The sequence below is a fragment of the Lathyrus oleraceus genome, chromosome 6 (genome assembly GCF_024323335.1).
Source record: "Lathyrus oleraceus cultivar Zhongwan6 chromosome 6, CAAS_Psat_ZW6_1.0, whole genome shotgun sequence".
Taxonomy (NCBI): Eukaryota; Viridiplantae; Streptophyta; class Magnoliopsida; order Fabales; family Fabaceae; genus Lathyrus; species Lathyrus oleraceus.
The window spans coordinates 476,937,225-476,956,255 of NC_066584.1; the positions used below are offsets into that span (position 1 = coordinate 476,937,225).

The 19,031-nt window shown below is 31.9% G+C and overlaps 1 protein-coding gene across 1 annotated transcript; it reads right to left on the reverse strand.

Annotated features, from left to right (window-relative positions):
- Positions 1–490: 490 nt before the first annotated feature.
- On the reverse strand, positions 491–1,771 carry LOC127091523 (rac-like GTP-binding protein RHO1). The gene is made up of 4 exons (XM_051030193.1): positions 1,594–1,771; positions 1,235–1,478; positions 630–717; positions 491–535 (listed from the first exon to the last, which is right to left on the reverse strand). The coding sequence occupies exons 2-4, from the start codon at positions 1,331–1,333 to the stop codon at positions 498–500; spliced, it is 225 nt and encodes a 74-aa protein (XP_050886150.1). The 5' UTR covers positions 1,334–1,478; positions 1,594–1,771; the 3' UTR covers positions 491–497.
- Between the last annotated feature and the right edge of the window lie 17,260 nt (positions 1,772–19,031).

The following is a 19,031-nucleotide window of genomic DNA, read 5'->3' on the forward strand; positions in this document are numbered from 1 at the left end:
TCTTTTGAAACATAAAGTAAACCGGATTAACATAAAGTAAACATCATTAACATAAGTTGTTTAATTAATAAAACAAAGTAGACCGGATTTACCTAATATATGTATTGACAACGGTGACGCCGATTTCTTCATGACTAAAAACTTGCATGAAGTCTTCATTACCAATCATTTGGTCGTAATCAAAGCCGAAAATCCCTACCTCCATATGTACAGTCCGAACACCTCCGGTCGGTATATCGGTCATCTCTAGAAATGTCCTGAGGCACGACCTATACTTGGTGGTAGGTTTTTTCCTAGCTACGGTCTTCTTAGCACCAGAACTTTTTACCCGTGCGGAGGCGTTGCTAACCTCCTTTTTTGTTGTGCGGAGGCATTGCTAACCTCATTTTCTTGAAGCTACATGTCATATAAATAGTTAGATCAAATTAAGAATGTAACAACTTCCATGAATATATGTCATATAATTGTATATTACCTCTTTTCTTTGAATATACACATTAACTCAAAGGTCTTAATCTGTTATAATCCTCTTGTCCTGTTTCACAAATAAAAGAATAAAAATCTAGAAAGCACTCTCTACATTGTATGCTTCAAAAGAAAGAAAAAAAAAGGTAATTATATAACAATACCTGCAGTATCCCACAATCCCAGATTAACAGTGCTTCCATTCACAACCACATTTGCACTGAAATTGTCGAAGACAGTTGGCACGTAATCCTGTTTCCAGACAAAGTGAAGAGATGCAAAAATAATAATCATCTATCTTTTTCAATAGGCACACATACATGATAATAAGGCATTGGAGCACTATCCAGAATCTAATTATACACCATTTCATGCACAAAAATGAAGAATTATAACTAAATAATAAAATATTAACAATAGAAAAAAGGGAAGATTACAAAACTACACGCAGATGAATGAAATCAAGGTACAACAAACATTGATTTCTTCATCTGTGATCACAAAAAATTGAAAGAAAACAAATTACAAAAAATGTTTTCTTTCCCAAGCAGACGTACCAAATTAATTGAGCCAATTGTTACATCTCAAAATCTCATTTTCTTAAAAAAGAACAGAAAATGAAAACCAACAACAACTCCAATTTCCTCAAACATCAGTAACCATATGTCAACATTTGTGAATAAATTTCTCAAAGATACCATTCAACACAGAAAAATAAATCCAAATTACTGAAAAATAACAAACAAAAAAAAGGAAAGAAATAGCTCACAGTAGGGAAGGTATTGCTTGTGTAGGAAATTAGCAAACACGTTTTACCCACAGCTCCATCCCCAACAGTAACACACTTGATGAACCTAGAAGCGCTCATCTTCTCCTTAATTTCACCTCAATCTCCAATGAAAAACGAAAACCCTAGCCAGATCTTCCACCTTAGGACCCCAATCACTCTCACCCACACACCCTCCCTACTTCTCCTCCTCCAGTTATTGCCAATTCCCCCTTCAATTACGCATCTGTACGATGTAAAACGAAAATCCACAAACTTCCATGAATGAAAAAAAGGGAAAGAAAATTTTTTTAAAAAAAATGAAAAAGGGAAAATGCAGAGAGAAAAATGGAAACCCTAACCCTTTTGGAGGAGATGGAAATTATGAGTGAGAAAATGGGAATTGTCGCACATGGAGATGAAAGAGAGAGAGAGACAGGAAGCCTTGTAGCCCGGGAAATTTTGCCGTTGAAGCGTTCGTTAACCAAACCAATCTCTGCCAACAAACTCGTACCTTTGTGTTCTTACTATTATTGATTGTTTTTTTCCTTCAAACACTTTCTGGTATTGAAACCGAATGATTACAATGTATTCTCGTTCGCTGTTAGGGTTCGCTGGAGGGGTTTAATCGCAGGAGGGAAAACAAAAAGAACTGAGAACGAAAATAGAAGTCTGAAATTTAATTTTAATTAGACCTTAGACAGCGCTTTTGTGGAAAGCGCTTTCTAAGATATGCCTTAGACAGCGCTTTCCAAAAGCGCTTTCTAAACCCCCACCTTAGACAGCGCTTTTGGTTTTAATTTTTTTTTTAATTGAAAGACTTTAAACAACGCTTTCTCAAAAGCGCTGACTAAGGTCTATATTTAAAAGCGCTTTCTAAAAGCGCTGTCTAAGGGGGGGTCTTAGACAGCGCTTTCTAAAAGCGCTGTCTAAGACCCCCCCTTAGACAGCGCTTTCATTATTTTTTTAGAACATTTTCCGTGTTTTATTTTTATTTTAACCTTAGACAGCGCTTTCTTTTAAAAGCGCTGTCTAAGATGCGCTGTTAAAAAACCTTTTTGGCGTAGTGAATCTTAAGTCATTATTTGGCTAAGGAATTTGAAATAAAAACTCTCGAAAAGCTGAAGTACTTTATGGGAATTTAGGTGACACATTCCTGGAAAGGAAGTCTTATATCTCAACAAAAAATACATTATAGATTTACTCAAGGAGACATGAAAAACAACGTGTAAACCTGCAAGCGTTCGTATGGATCAAAATCTTAAATTGGGTAATACAAAAATAGATGGTGCAGTAGATAAAGAAATGTATCACCGTCTAGTTGAGATATTAAATCACTTGTCTGACACATAGACCGGATATTGCATATGCTGTAAGTATGGTTGGCCAGTTCATGCACTGTCTGAAAGAGACCCATTTTACAAGCAATTCTGCAGTATCTGAAGTGATAATGGTTGTTAAGTGCTTTACTCACTCAAGCACATTTAGAAAATTTCTTATTCCTATTTTTCACAGATACCATTTTCATCACAAAATTCTTCAAATGATGAATTTTGAAACTCTCCGCTATGATCATTTCTAATTGATACAATCTTTGATGATTTCTCATTTTGGACTAACTTGACATATTTCTTAAATGCATTAAAGGCTTCATGTTTATTCACTAAAAATAATGTCCAAGTAAATCTTGAGAACTCATCAACAAGAATTGTCACTATATTCTTTGCTTTAAATAAAACTTTAGTTTGCTTATCTTTTTGACACGCATCACATAATTTATCTTTGATAATACTCATCTTAGGTAGACCAATAACAAAATGCTGCTTTACTAATTTATTTAAATAATCTATAGGGATATGGACAATTCTTTTATACCAAAACTATGCATCATTGTTATTGTTCACCGCCAGACATTTGAGTTTCAAATATAAATTATCTAGAGATATCATGAAAAATATTCTTAATTCTCTCTACAATATTTTTACTCTATGGCAACGTCTAATTTTTTAGAGATAAAAATACGTTATCGTATAGTAGAATATACAACAAATTTTATATCAGTGGCATGACACCATATTCTTTTGTTATTCAATCATTTAGAGAACCTTTTATCATTTGATGTGTAATTTTATGCTGTAGGGAAACAAGAAATTCTATCTTCATGTGATAATAAATATTTTCTAAAAGAGTGCATCATATGTTTGTGATTTCATGTAGCATATGCTTTTGGTTAATATTCTTAAATTCATATAAACTAATTTATTATTAAATTGGCTGTCTTTATTCGTCTTAACCATTATTTGATATGCCTTTCATTCTTTCCTTAGAGCAGAAAATAAATTACATTTTACGCATTACGGGAAGGAAGGATGTGGTGTGACTGCCGGACGGTCTATTTGCCAATGTCCTACTTGTATGGAAAGAGGTTTGTTGGTCCAATCACACCAACAATATTATCTTTGAGTAAATAGCTTTTTACCATTCATACAATTATATAGTCTGGAATCAGCTGACAATTTGTCCAAACTTTAACCTCCCTCATAAATTATTTTTAGTGTGAGTTGTTGATTTTATTTTGATTTGATTATTTTACTCTTTTTACTTAAGTTTTGATTATGATTTGATTCTGGGTGTATTCTGTTTAAATTCTGGTTTGAATATGGTTTTACTTTTGAATTTTACTTGATTTTATCCTAATTTTAGGTTGATGGTCTTACTTAGACTTGGTTGAAAATAGTATTTCTTTGAATTCAAAGCATTTTATAATTTATGTATTAACTTTGATTATTAAGATCCCTTATCATCTAAAAATCTTGTTATGTCTTTTTCTAACAAGTTTGATTTCATGAGATATCTCATCTTGAATGATGCATGTATCTTTATCAAAATTTAATTTTAGGTCTTTATTACATAATAGACTTATGTTTAAAAGATTATCCTTTAAACTATCAACATATATAACATCTTCAATAGTTGTATATCTACTTTTCCAATGCAAAGAATTCTCCATTTGTTATTGTCTCTATTTTGATTTTAGAGTCAAAGAGGTAAATTTTGAGTTGTCTATATTAGGTACCCAATATAATTGAGTTCTTATGGGTTAATTTCTTTCTCTATCCAAATGTACCCTCTTCTTGGAACATTAAAATTTCTCATGTACCAAGCGTTTGGTGCATGACCTTTACAATTGCAATAAGAACACGAGGGTTTATTAAAAGACTTATTTCTTTTAGAGACAGAGAAAGTATTTTTTGCATAAGTCTTTTTTGTCTGTAAGTTATCTTGTACCTTCTTGAGTTGAATGTTGTTATTGAAAGCCTTTACAAAGATAATCTTTTTGTTTGAACTAGGTTTATCAAATTTGGAGTATGTTAGTCCACTTTTATCATTTGTATATCTTTTATTGCTTAGAACATTTTTCAAATCAAATTGGCCATTTTCATATTTGTATATCACTTGATTTAATTTCACAATATTTGCTTTAAGAGATATACATTTATTACATGAAGAAGTTATTTTAATTTTACCCATTTCTTTTTGTATGGTATTAGTCTTACTTTTAAGAGATGAAATCATTTTATTTTTCTTTGAGCATAAATTTAAATATTTAAATATTCCTCGTGTATTTAATTGTAAATATTTTGCAATTCATCATAGTGCTTGTTCTTTGTTTTTGAAATTCAAGGATAAACTAACTTTATTATCTTCCCATACAGTGTCAACCTTCCTTGGTCTAAATTCCTTATTTTCTTTGAAGTTGTTTTAATGCTTATTTCCTTGGACAATTGACATTGACGTGTCCTGGTTTTCTGCATTCAAAACATGTGAAATTATGATTTGATGTTGGTGTCTCCTTTTTCTTTTAAAACTTTTTTCCTTGTCCAAACTTCTTGACAAGTAGATTGATATTTTCATCATCCTCTAAATCATCATCGTGAGCAGTTGCCTTTGATTATACTTTTAAGGATATGTTTTAATGTTTCTTCTCTTGTTCTTAATGTTGTCGTAAACGACCAAGTTCTAATTCGTGTTCTTGTAATTTATCAAACAATACAGCCGATGTCATTTTAAAAAGACTTTTTTTCCCTATATGTTGTTACTTTTGATTGACATAATCTTATCCAGGATCTGAGAACTTTTAGATTCAGTTCTTTGTTTGTGTATGTATTTTAAAGAGTGGTCAAATGGTTAGTCAAATGGGCAAACCTCTTTTGTGATTTTAGAATCGTTTCTCTAGATAACATTCTGAACATTTCATATTCTTGCAAGAGAGTGGTTGATATATATCACTTTACTTCTTCAATTACTTCGCGTGTGATTATCATGGTTTCCCATATTTCCTTTGCAGTCTTGCAATTTGACACTCTAAAAAAATCGTTGATCCCTAAAGCACATGCAATGATGTTTCTGGCCTTCTTATCATGGAGAATTTTTTTATTGTTCTCTTCATTCCATTCTCCTTCAGGTTTGGGTTGATTTACCCCATTAACCGTTGTACTGGGAATGAAGGGACCATTTTTTTACAGCATTCCAAACTTTTGTACCACGTGATTCAAGAAAATTTGCATTCTGATTTTCCAAAAATTACAACACTTATCGGTGAAATTAGATGGTCTATTAATGCTAGAGCATTCACTTAAGAAAGGTTTTATGGAAGTCATTTTGTCCCGAATCTAGAAGCTAGTTATCCAACTCTTGCTCTGATGCCAGTTGTAACTATGAGATACAACCTAAGAGGAAGGTGGGGGGTTGAATTAGGGTTGCTAAAATTTTCTCGTTTAATTTAGCGTAAGATTTTTAACGTTTTTAATTATCGGAGGTGTAGTTATGATAGTGACTTAGGATGAAGGTTTAAGTGCATAAAGTAAATGACATAAAATAAAGAACACAAGAGGTAGTTTGTTTTTGATGTATAAAGTCTTATACACACTTTTAGAAACCTCTTTGAATGATTGTATGTATTTGAAAATGTTTCATTAAGCTTTGTCATTCAAAAGAATGTTTTTGTTTGATGAAAATACACACTGCTTCATATGGTAATTAGTTACAACAAAGATGTGACCGATTACAACAATGCAACATTCAAAATTTTGAATTTTGGGAACCTGTAACATGTTACAACAATGTTGTAATCAGTTACAACCTCACTTCCAATGAAAAATGTAGCATTTAATGGCATGTCTTCAATGACTTTTCATGCTATAATCGATTACACTAATTAGTTATTGTCCTTAAAGACAAATGCAATCTTAAAGTGATTTTGACTGATGCATATTGCAATGAAGAATTTGGATCTATTATATAATTTTGGGCTCCTTCTTCCTTTACAAAATTAAGTGAAGTAAGACTTCTTCAATATGTATAAGTTGGAAATTAATAAGATGGAAATAAGTTTGAGAACGAAGGAGGGGGTTAAGAAAGCAATAAGACGTAATTGGTTCTTTAATAAACCAAACACACCGTTTAATTCACCTCACCCAACCCGATTCACTAAAGAAGTTTGGATGTCGTTTGATTACTTCTTTTAACCAAGATAATTAAAACTGGATCGAAAATTGAATAGTCTGCGACATGGGTTTAAAGTTTAAAGGTTTTCGACTAGTTATACTAAAATAATTTTTACAAGTCATAAATGATATATAAAACTTGTAAAAAGAAATAATATACAAAATAATTATAAAAAACATTTTTTTAATTACATAAACATGATTTTAATTTGTGTAAAAAAAGAAATGGATTAATAATGATAGACTTAAAGTTTATAAAAAATATTTTTTAAGAAGATTAATAATAAATATAAAAAATGCTTTATTTTAATTTTATTTCTAATAAAAGACTTAATTGTAACTTTTATCCTCTATTTTATTTTTAATTTTTGGATTTTAATCCTCCATTTAAAAAATTATGGTTTTGATCATTTTTTTAAGTTAATGTATTAGATTTTAATTCCAAAAAGGATTAAAATTCAAAAAAAAAATCAAAATCATAATTAAAAAAAAAAATTAGGATCAAAGTTACCATTAACTTTAACTAAAAAAACCCTTACATATTAGCATTATATAAAGAAAGCCCAATCATTAATATATAATACTAGCCCTAAATTCTTCTTTTCATAAAATCTAAAAGTTAGCCGTCCCTCTTCTTTCATTCTTTGCTTTTCTGGTAATCTTAACAAGGATCCCCTTTCATGTTTTTCTTTTAATTGTTTCACCGGTTCATTGTATATGGGTTAAAGATGATACTTCATCTTCATTATTTTTATGTTGTTTGTAAATTTATAATTCTTTTTATTTCTTCGGTTTTCAGACAATGACTGTTTGCAAGCATTATTCTATGCAGATTTTCGGTCTAATTAGTTGAATCGGCAGCTCTAGTCCGGTTTTTATCACTTTGCTTCTTACCGTAAATTTATGGGCGCACACCTGCATACCTGCTTTTGTTGTTCTTTCATAGCTATCTATGAGACCAACTTAGTTGCAAGAGTGGAAGTGAGATAAGTGTGTAATTCAACCAAAAGAGAACAATTTCACTATTCATGGCATGTTGCTAAATAACAAGATGAAGCTGAGGTTGAATTATTATAAGGACACAGGTTAATAATATAACTCTATCTTGTCTTTTAAGCAACTTATAATATTCATTTTTTTTCTTCGTAGATTGCTATTGCTAGGTTCATTGTCATATATATATATATATATATATATATATATATATATATATATATATATATATATATATATATATATATATATATATATATATATATATATATATATATATATATATACCCAATATTATGAGAAAACCAAAGAATTCTTACGAGGAACTAATGATAACATATTACATATGTCTTATAAATTATCCATCGCTAAGATTTGTGAAGATAAAATCTGTTATAAAATTTATTTTCTTATAGTTAAAAACATTCAAGAAGCTATTGTTCTAAAAACCATTTTCCTGTCTTTTCTTTATCCTATTATCGTTGATAACCTAATTATAATTACTAATGCTCTAGGTCGTGAAGTTAAGTTTGAATTTTCAGATTAACCTAGAGGTAGAGATCTTAACTCAGTCCAAAGCAAATATATATATATATATATATATATATATATATATATATATATATATATATATATATATATATATATATATATATATATATATATATATATCTTTCAATTAGAAGAAATCGATAAGTATAAGGTCACTTTTGTAGTACCCCTTGGGCACTATGAATGGAATGTTTTGCCCTTAGGGCTTAAAAATGTCCGCTCAAAATTTTAAAATATAATGAATTCTATTTTAATGATTACTCTCACTTTACTATAGTTTACTTAGATGATATTTTAGTTTTCTCAGACTCCATTAATCAACATTTACAACACCTTAATCAATTCTATGAAATAATTAAAGATGATGGTTTAGTTTTGTTCGAAAAGAAATTAAACTTATTTTAAAGTAAAGTAAAATTTTTGGGTTTTGATATTAGTCAGGGCATGTACACCCCTATTAATAGGTCCTTAGAATTTGTTAGTAAATTCTCCGACGAATTAAAAGACAAAACTCAGTTACAAAGGTTTTTAGGTTGTCTTAATTATGTTTTAGATTTTATTCCTAATCTTAGAACAATTTGTCTTCCTTTATTTAAGAGACTTAGAAAGAACACCCCACCTTAGAATGATTCCATGACCAAAAGTGTCACCCAATTAAAGCAAATAGTTAAGAGATTATCTTGCATAAGAATCCCTAATCCAAATGCTAATCTTAAAGAAAATGTTAATTTTATGCATTACCAAATTTCAAGATGAATGTAGTTTGTGGTGAAAGAGTATTCGAAAATTGAGAGACTCAATCTAGAAACCCTGAGCTTGCCATCAACTCTTGTAAGCACCTCTTGTAAGTGTTTTTCAATAAAATCATGTCTTTAAATACATCCATCTTTACTTCAGTATTTATCTTAACTCTAATTATTTAATCTATTTTAATAATTATCTTCATTATTATTATATTATTTATTGTCTCGTATCAGAGCCAGATGATTATAAGGTAATTACTACTTCCTAATAAGTTTTTAATTTTTATTTTATTTTAAACGTTTTACTTATTTTACTATTTATTTTCGACCATAACCCTGAACTTTGATTTTCTTTAAGGGTACATGCTGATAGTGTGTGGTTCAGGTCGTAAGTCCGAGAAGTGAGGCGCTAAAACCGTTGGTTTAGCACATTGTAGTTTCAATTAAGAAACAACTAATAATGGGGGAGGAGAGAGATAAAGAATAAGTAAGAAAATTGAGAAATAATTAGTTACATAATAAAAAGTTGCTTAATAATTTACTGTTTAGTAACTATGTCTCAAATCATCAAGGCTTTGAGTCAGTTAGGATGTAGTTCATGTAGTAATATTAGTAGCCGAACCTTAGTTCCTGCCACCTTAAACAATGATAAATTCGAATTAGATCAAGATACTCTCCAAAATCAGGAATTAGAAATTCAAGAAATGAAAAATAGATTAGTTAACTGGTCTATGCTAGAAATTAAATTAAAAGAAATTTATAAAGTGAGCACATTTGATTTTTATAGTAAAAAATTATTCATACTTTGAAATTTGCTACATCTATATGCAATCAATATGAAATCATTAATTTGTTAAGTAGAAAGATGTTAGAAAATCATGTTAGAGAAGAATATCATTATATCCATCTAGGATTAATCAAAATAGCTATAAAGTCTTTACATAAACTATGACTAAACACTCATATTCTATAAGTCTTTCGTGATACTCGTATTAAAGATTTTCATAACTCAACTATTGCTATAGTTGAATCTAATCTTAATGATGATCCGATTTACTTTAACTGTCATCCTAATTACTCTTTGAGTTTAACTGATGAGTTCACTAAAAACTCACTTGTCATATATGTTCAAGGCTTAAGTGATACATTTAATCCTGGAGTTGCTAACATAGATGTTATTAGTAGAATTATCTACAAACTTTCAAATGTTAATTACAATTTTAAATCTCTTAAAACTACTCCTAGAAATGAAACATGTATTATTGAAGCCAATCTTAGCAGATCTAATATTATGACCCCTAAGATTCTTACTGCTTCAGATATTATTGACAAATTCCCTTTGCAAGATGTGATTAAATCTGAAAAGATTAAAGACAAATCTATTAGAGATGTTATTCAGGATATTGATGGATTTGTCAGTATTCGAATGAATAAGAGTCAGTCCTTTCGTTACAATCAGTCTAGTAGCATTGGATCAATGTCCAGCGCTAGAAACTCTGTTGATTCAACCATTAGGGTTAACCTTGCAAGAGTAAACTTTGCTCATAAATTCCCCAACCTATTTACTCGGAGATGAATTCTAGGTCATCATCTCCAACCAAGTCTCAAATTTTAGGAGTTCTTACCCAAGAAGAATCCTTTGTCATTAATAAAGCCTGTATTAGAGCCGTTTTTTAGGCTAGATCTATTAGAGATATGTAATTTCTTTTCGATTTTGTCAGAAAAGTAATTTGATCTTATCTTCAAAAAAGTATTTTGATCTTATCTTCAAACATCATCCTTATCTTTTGAGATCTGTAATTCCATAACAGTCATCTTCATTGTCATTCAAGTGGTCAGATGTGTTGGAAACACTATCACTTTCTAACAAAGCAAACATCGCATCTTATAATTTATTTAAAAATTCTTTATGACTGGTAGCAACCGATAAAATGGATAATAATTTAGAAAAAATAATTTGAGTGTGTGAATGAGAAAATACCTGACATGATGCGCATTGTGTTTATATAAGACAGTCTGTTAAACTTAAAACCATCTCCATGAAATCCGACAACTTACACGAATGACTGTTTGATCAAATCCTACAATCTCTTAATTTAGTGATGTGCCTTTCCACGTGAAACTTACTATTGAAACATTCATCTGACCTTGCAACACAATCAATTATCACATTTTTTTTAATTGTTTTTTAAGCAAATGAATGTCGTGGTTAGTGACAATACCAATAGATGTATCTTAATTAAAGATGGCAATATGACTAATTGAGTAGCCATGTGGTTTACCATTCTGTCTTAATCATAAACGCAAAGCGTGGCTTCAATGTGCGCCTCTCGTGGCATAATTATCATTACTAGAAAGAATGTAACAATCCATCATTAGAAACGAAAATCTTAAAATCTCAAGATACTTATTTATTTTGTCTTTAATTTTTGTCATCAGTTCAATATTTTAAGTAGTGATGTTAACGTTTCTTATCATTTTCAGCACTAGTTTCTTGCTATCATCTGGTTCAATGAATGTGCACCCTTTTCAAATAATCTTTTACATATCTAACATTTCAAGAACCTTCTGGACACTCTCCTAGTTACACCCACTAATCCTTCTTGAAGCTTCATATTATTTATTATATCATATATTCTTTCAAACGTTAGGTTATATTTTATACTCTACATTTAATAATAATGTATTGAATATCAATCCTTAATTAAAACCAAGAATTTCTCGATCGATGTCTTTGTCATTCACATTCAAATTCTATCTTGACTCTTCTTCTATGCTACGCGTTCTATGCATTTAATAAGTGACTTGAAGTTACGTAACAAATGCAAAGAGAATATTGTTATATATATTTTTGGAGCATTTCTTTACCTTCCTCCATTTAGTTGTGTTGGCCATTACAGCAAAACAGATTTTATATTTTGAATAGCTTTCAAAGTCAAACAAGGCTGACAAACATGTATATTATCATTGTACCTAAATTATATTTGCAATTACCTAGATATCATTAGTTTCTTTTAGAGTCTGAGTGGAATATATGGAATTTTTAAACATCACAAGACTAACATACTTATCGATACTTATTGATAAGAGTTTTACATCGGATAAAATATGTTTTAAATATATGTTTATAAAGTGAAAGACTTTTTTATTTTATAAGTGTTCTGGACAATTAGTTCCATGTTGCTTGAAAATTGGGACTAATGTTAATTTATGTATAATATCCATACACTTCAATCTAATAAAGTATTTGTTTAGAGGATAAAGTCGTGAAAGTTCTGATACTCAAAACGGACAATATCTCGTAGTCATAGTTGCGCAGACTTGAGGTCAACCAGACCATTGTCACCGTCTCCGGAAATTCGAAGTTCGCACCTTACCTCTAACTTCTACCGGAAGAAATTGTTTCAGGGTAGTTTATATATAACATCTATACACCTCAATCCAACAAGACACTCTTTTAAAGGACAAAATCATGATTGTTCTCACACCAAAAGTAAACAATATCTTATTGTCTTAGTTGTTAATCGGGAAGAATATGGGTGAGAAAGATTTAGAAGTGGGAGGTTGACTAGACCATACCTATAAAAATTTATTTCAAAAAGGTTTTATCAAAATTTAGAGTTTTTCAAAATTAGGCGGAAAAACATTTATTGCGTATGCGCTCGACTGATATCACGAGTTACTCTATGTTTAGACAATAGACTAGACAATAGACTGAAATATAGTAATATCAACAAATAAATCAATCAATGAATTAATCAACTTTTAAAAAAATTAAACGAGATGTCTACACAAATTTGTATAGATCAATTGAATCAATCTAACATTACATATACAAATAATTTTAATTGTAAGAAACCACATTATGAAATTAAAACAAAATTAACAACTTCGAATCTCCCCCTCTTCTGTTGCGCACAACTCACACAGATGAAATCCCAAAAACTTCGCTCAATATTGATCATCCTCTTACCCAGATCCAATATTCTCTCCAAGCATATGTTCCACAACTATCTTTACTCAATCCTACTGATACCTTGTATGAGCTATTCGCTTATATGAAGAAACAAAAACTCTCAACTTCATTCCGCAATAACCTTTACGCACTTCTATCAAAGTCTTAGGTAGAGAAGAAACCATTTTCTTTTTACTCATGTTGGATTGTCAATTTCGAGCAACACCACACAATACTAATAGTTTGACCTGTAACTCAAGAACTTCTAGCCGATAAATAGATGCTCTTCCCTTCACATTTTCACAACGGAGTGTTTGGTTTGTTTCAAAACTAAACCCGTTAAAAGCTTTGTTTGGAGATTTAGTTTCTTAAGTCGCCACTTCGGTTTGTAAGCTCATCCAGACTTAAAAATTTAATTTGGTTCGAGATCAGCATGGTTCAAAATCTCACCTTGGATCGAGATCAACCCGATTTAAAATATCACTAGAGTTTATGGTCAGTCTGTTCAAAACCCCATTTCGGTTTGAGATCATCCCGGTATAAAATCTTAACTTGATTCGTGTTCAAAATCTCGGTTTGGTTCGAGATAAGTCCATATAGAATCTCGGTTTAGCTTGGAGACTAACCGCTTCAAGTTCATGTTTGAAAGGAAGACTAACTACTTCTTTTCGTGTTTGGAAGGAAGAGTAACTACTTTAGTCCGTTGTTCATTGTTTGGTTGGAAGTTAGCCCGAATCTTCATTTTTTCTTGTATAAGGGGATTCAATAGTTTAGCCTACCAAAATCTCTTAAGAATTATCTGATACTCTCAAGATCAAATCTTGGGGTCATGATAAAGTTTTCTTCTTGGCCGAATTGTATGATTCTCTACTGTTATATCTCTTACCCTTAACTTTTTATTTTCTGCATATTTACTTTCCGCTCCTATTTCCAAAACATTTTTACTAAAATATTTTTAAACTTTGAAAATGATTAAAATAATGTTTTCAAACCATAGTTTTCTAAAACCCACAATTAACCTCTTTCTTGTGTGTGGAGTCATATGTCAAGAAGTGACATCAAAGTCTAACTCTTGTTTAAAGACTAATCGTCTTAGGAGGAAAATGACTTCCAACACTTTTTCTAACAAGAGATCTCTCCTAAACACACCTCCATCGTTTGATGGTGTTATGTTTACTTTCCGCTCCTATTTCCGCTCCTATTTCCAAAACATTTTTACTAAAATATTTTTAAACTTTGAAAATGATTAAAATAATGTTTTCAAACCATAGTTTTCTAAAACCCACAATTAACCTCTTTCTTGTGTGTGGAGTCATATGTCAAGAAGTGACATCAAAGTCTAACTCTTGTTTAAAGACTAATCGTCTTAGGAGGAAAATGACTTCCAACACTTTTTCTAACAAGAGATCTCTCCTAAACACACCTCCATCGTTTGATGGTGTTATGTTTAGAATTATGGAAAATTAAATTGAATTTTTTTATTCAAAGTATTCATATTGAATAATGGAAAACAATAATAAATAACTCGTTTATCCTTACTCATTACATAAATGGAGAAATAGTAGATAAACCTAATTTCCTGTGGACCGTAGAGGAAAGAGAAAATATAATATTTATTTCAAAAATAAGATTTTTCTAGTAATATATTTAGATGATAGTAAACTTCGTTATGTTTACAATTGTAAATACACAAAAGAAATATACTCTCAAAATGATAAATGGAGTTTCTCCAAGTATCAAACGAGAAGAATGAACACACAAGGCGGAGAAGTTGAATGATTTATTCATAAATATTTTTCAAAATTTAGAAAGGTTATAAATTATATTGGAACTTTTGTTACTAATCAATATCTAATAGTTAAGAATTGGAATAAAAAATTCGATCCAATCCTATAGAAAAAGGTGGAATGCTTATGAATTTTAAGAAAACTCAAAGAAGGATGAAATCATAGAAATGTGAAATCACTACGCCAAAAACTGGAATAGACAGCGCCCCTTAGAGGGCGCTTTATTACAAAAGCGCACTCTAAAGTGAAGAGAAAAAATAAGGAGCATACTATTGGAATAGACAGCGCACTTTAGAGGGCGCTTTTATAACAAAGCGCACTCTAAAGTGAAGCGAAAAAATAATGAGGAAATGGAGGGACACCAATAGAGGACGCTTTATTGAAAGCGCCCTCTAAGGGTAACCTTAGAGGGCGCTTTTTAAAAAGCGCTCTCTATGTACATGTACATTTCCAGTTTATAAGGCGCTTTTGGAAAGCCTTAGAGAGCGCTTTTAGAAGCGCCCTCTTAGGCCCCCTTTAGAGGGCGCTTTTGTAACAAAGCGCCCTCTAAAGTGAAGCCAAAAAAAAATAATGAGGAAATGGAGGGACAACAATAGAGGGTGCTTTAGTGAAAGCGCCCTCTAAGGTTACCCTTAGAGGGCGCTTTTAAAAAAGCGCTCTCTAAGTCCATGTACATTTCCAGTTTAGAAGGCGCTTTTGGAAAGCCTTAGAGAGCGCTTTCAGAAGCGCCCTCTTAGGCCCCCTTTAGAGGGCACTTTTTTTACAAAAGCGCCCTCTAAGGTCCCCTTTAGTAAACATTAAAATTATAACATATACTGCATGTCTCTTTATTTTCCCTCTCTATAAGCTATTTCGTTTACGTAACTGGGTTTTCTCTCTACTGCGATTACTCTCGTCCTCCGTTCGTTCTCCCTCCCTCACCGTCATCGTCGCCGTCGCCTTTTTCTGCTGCTGCGTTCACGTTCACTGAGTTATCTGCGTCCACCGTCACTGTTCACTTTCTTCTCCATCGTTACCGTCACCTTGAAGGTATTTCTCTTCTCCATCGTTACCGTTCACTTTCTTCATGTGTTTGATTAGGGCATTTTCTAAACTTAGTTTTACATTTTGTGCATTATGTGGATTAATGTTGTTTAGGGCAAACTGAGTTTTTTATTTCTGATTGAAAACTGATATCATTTGAAGTGTGTTTGAGCTTGTGCTTGGAAGTTTGATGATTATGGATGCAAGTTTGTTCATGTTCCAAACACCATAAGTTTGCATTGGTCTTTTGCATGCAGTAGGTGTGTGTGAGTTTGTATTCAATAATGATAAAAAAAAAGAGTTTAGATTGTTGTAACATGAGAGAAATGGAAGGTATATGAATGTGTTCACGTATTGAATCATTGTCTTACTTGGGTCTTATTGAATCATTTCTATATTACAGATAAAATGGCTAACCAAGACGATACCCATGACGCGAATGGATCACGTAACAATGTTGAAAAAGAAATCAAACGAGGATTGACTGTTATGAAGTCAATCATTCGTGCAAGAGACAAGGGTGTAAAATTTGAAGTACATTAGAGTGCTGAAGACCAACTAATTGAGCCTAACGGTTCAATGTTGGCAAGTTACATTGGTTTCCTTGTTCGACAACATATTCCGATTACATGTGATAATTGGAGAAGGCCGGACTTGAAGGTTGGCAAAGAAAAAATATGGTCGGAGATACAGGTACTTACCATATATTGTTATATGTTTTTTTTGTTGACTATTTGTTGACCATATATTGTTATAATATTACTTTATAATAACACACTCCATGTGTATGTTTTTTAGAGATCCTTTCACATCGATGAAAGCCGGCAAAAATATTGTATTCAATTGGCCGGAAAAAGACTCCGAGGATTTCGATCCTTTTTGTCCAACAAATTTCTCAAGGATGAGGAAGGAAAATTTGTTGAAGCAGAACGGCCAATGAAGTATGCCGAGATTATTTCAGCCGATGAATGGGATAACTTTGTCGCCAAACGAAGAAACAAAAAATTCCATGTAATGTCTATTAATTATGGTATTATACAATTGTTAAGTTACTTGGTTCTAATATGCCTTAAACTTTTTTATCCAGGAAGTAAGCGACAAAAATCGGAAAAGGGCATCAAAACCCGCGTATCCGTACAAAAAAGGGCGTACGGGATATGCACGGTTACAACAAAGAATTGTGAGTATATTCAAATGCTATGAGCTTATACATTGTCACAATATGTTATAATTGATGATCTTATAATCTAATTCAATGTGTAGCTAGCCGAGGAGAAAAGTGACGCAACATCTCTTCTGGAGCACGTATTATGGAAGGCTGCTCGGGTTGGGAAGGATGGGGCTGTCGTTGAAGCGGTCCAAAATGTTTATGACGAATGTGTAAGTATATGTAACATTATTTCTTTAATTATATCGAAAATTTTGTTAGACATATAATTCATTTTTAATCTCCTCTAATAATATTTCAGGAGACTTTATCCCAAACCTTACCTTCAACCGAGGTCCAGGATTGCAGGAGCGTACTTAGTCGAGTACTAAATGTTCCTGAGTATTCCGGTCGTGTGAGGGGTAAGGGTTTTGGTGTGACTCCGTCGTCATTTTATAAAAAACCAAAAACAAAAAATCCTACCAACAAAGAGGTGATGGAGACCTTGGCGGAGTTAAGGGCACAAGTACTCCAACTGCAAAACGAGAATGCAAGGTATAGAGAGGAAAGGTGCGCTTCCGAGGCAAAAGATACTAGTGACCGAGCTAGTATCAATTGTCAACCGAAATTTCCCGAGGTAATTATATATGTTATTATGAAATTAAAATAGCACTTTTTTACTTGACACATATACACGTTAACAATAACATTTATTATTGGTTTAGGGCATTTCACCTTGTCAGCTGTATCTATCGTCACCAACTTATCGCATAGTTGGCAAGGGAAAAGTGCACAATACTTCGGGTGAATTACTTCACCATAATCCCCTCCCGGTGGGATATATGAAAGTTTCGATTGACCTTGTATTAGATACGAACGCCCTTCTACCATTACCTGACGTTGTTTCAGAGACAACGTTGATGCGAGATGCAGTCGGATCCTTTGTTGGTTGGCCGTCAGATCTAATTTTCCCTGATGCCGAGGTATATATGTTCTAAATGATTATGAATATTTAGTATTCACATTTCAATTCAGCTACAATTATGATATTTAATCAATCCTTATTACATGGTAATGTTAGACTCCTACAAGACCCACACATAAAGTTGGTAAAGGGATTTCAAGACGCATCGAGTCGGTTGCATCTCAAAAAGAGGTACAAATATATATACCCATTGAATTATATACGCAACGATTCTGTTGCATCACAAAAAGTCATGATTTATTTTATATGAATTTTTAGGTTCCCGGTCGAAAGTTGAAAAGCGCTGCTAAGGATATTCCAACGACGTCCGGGACAAAATCTCAAATTATGATGCGTCTTGAGAAAATGGTGGATGAGTCCGATATTATGCACGGGGCCATTCGTAGTATAGATTTTGATGAAGGTGTTTTCGGAGCTGCTCATTTCGAAATAATTGCAAAGGAGGACATGCAACAACTTTTTGAACACGACGAATTGGGCATCGCTGTCATTCATACATACATATGGTACTCCGATCAATCTATAATTTACTTAGTTGAACAATTTATTTACACATTTCAATGAGTAGTCTAATGTTTATTATGTTTCTATTTAAGGTATATGTATGTAACATTGATGCGGGGAACTGAATTGTGTAACCGTTTCAATTTTATTGCTGCTTCCCGTATTAACGCAACGTTAATAACGAAAAATCCAACATCCGTAAAGAATGATCTAGTCGATAGATTCATGGCGGCCGGCGATAATACTACACCCAGTTTGTATTTTTTACCGTTTAATTCTGGCAACGGGTTAGATTTTCTTTCTAATAATTTCATTCTAATCTATGTATATCTTTTACGTAGAAAATTTTCATTCATCTAAATTTTTGTTTTATTTTACAGTGGTCACTGGGTGTTGGTTGCTATGGATCTTTCGAGACTAATAGTGTATTATCTCGATTCGTTATCGGATGATTGGAGTAAATATCCGAGTATGAAGAAGACGATTGACGCGTAAGTGAAATTCCCCTAAATATTCGTGTGTATTTGTATATTTAATTATGTCTGTCAGATTGATCTCAATATACGTTTTTATTTTGTTAGGGCAATAATAAAATTTAGATCGA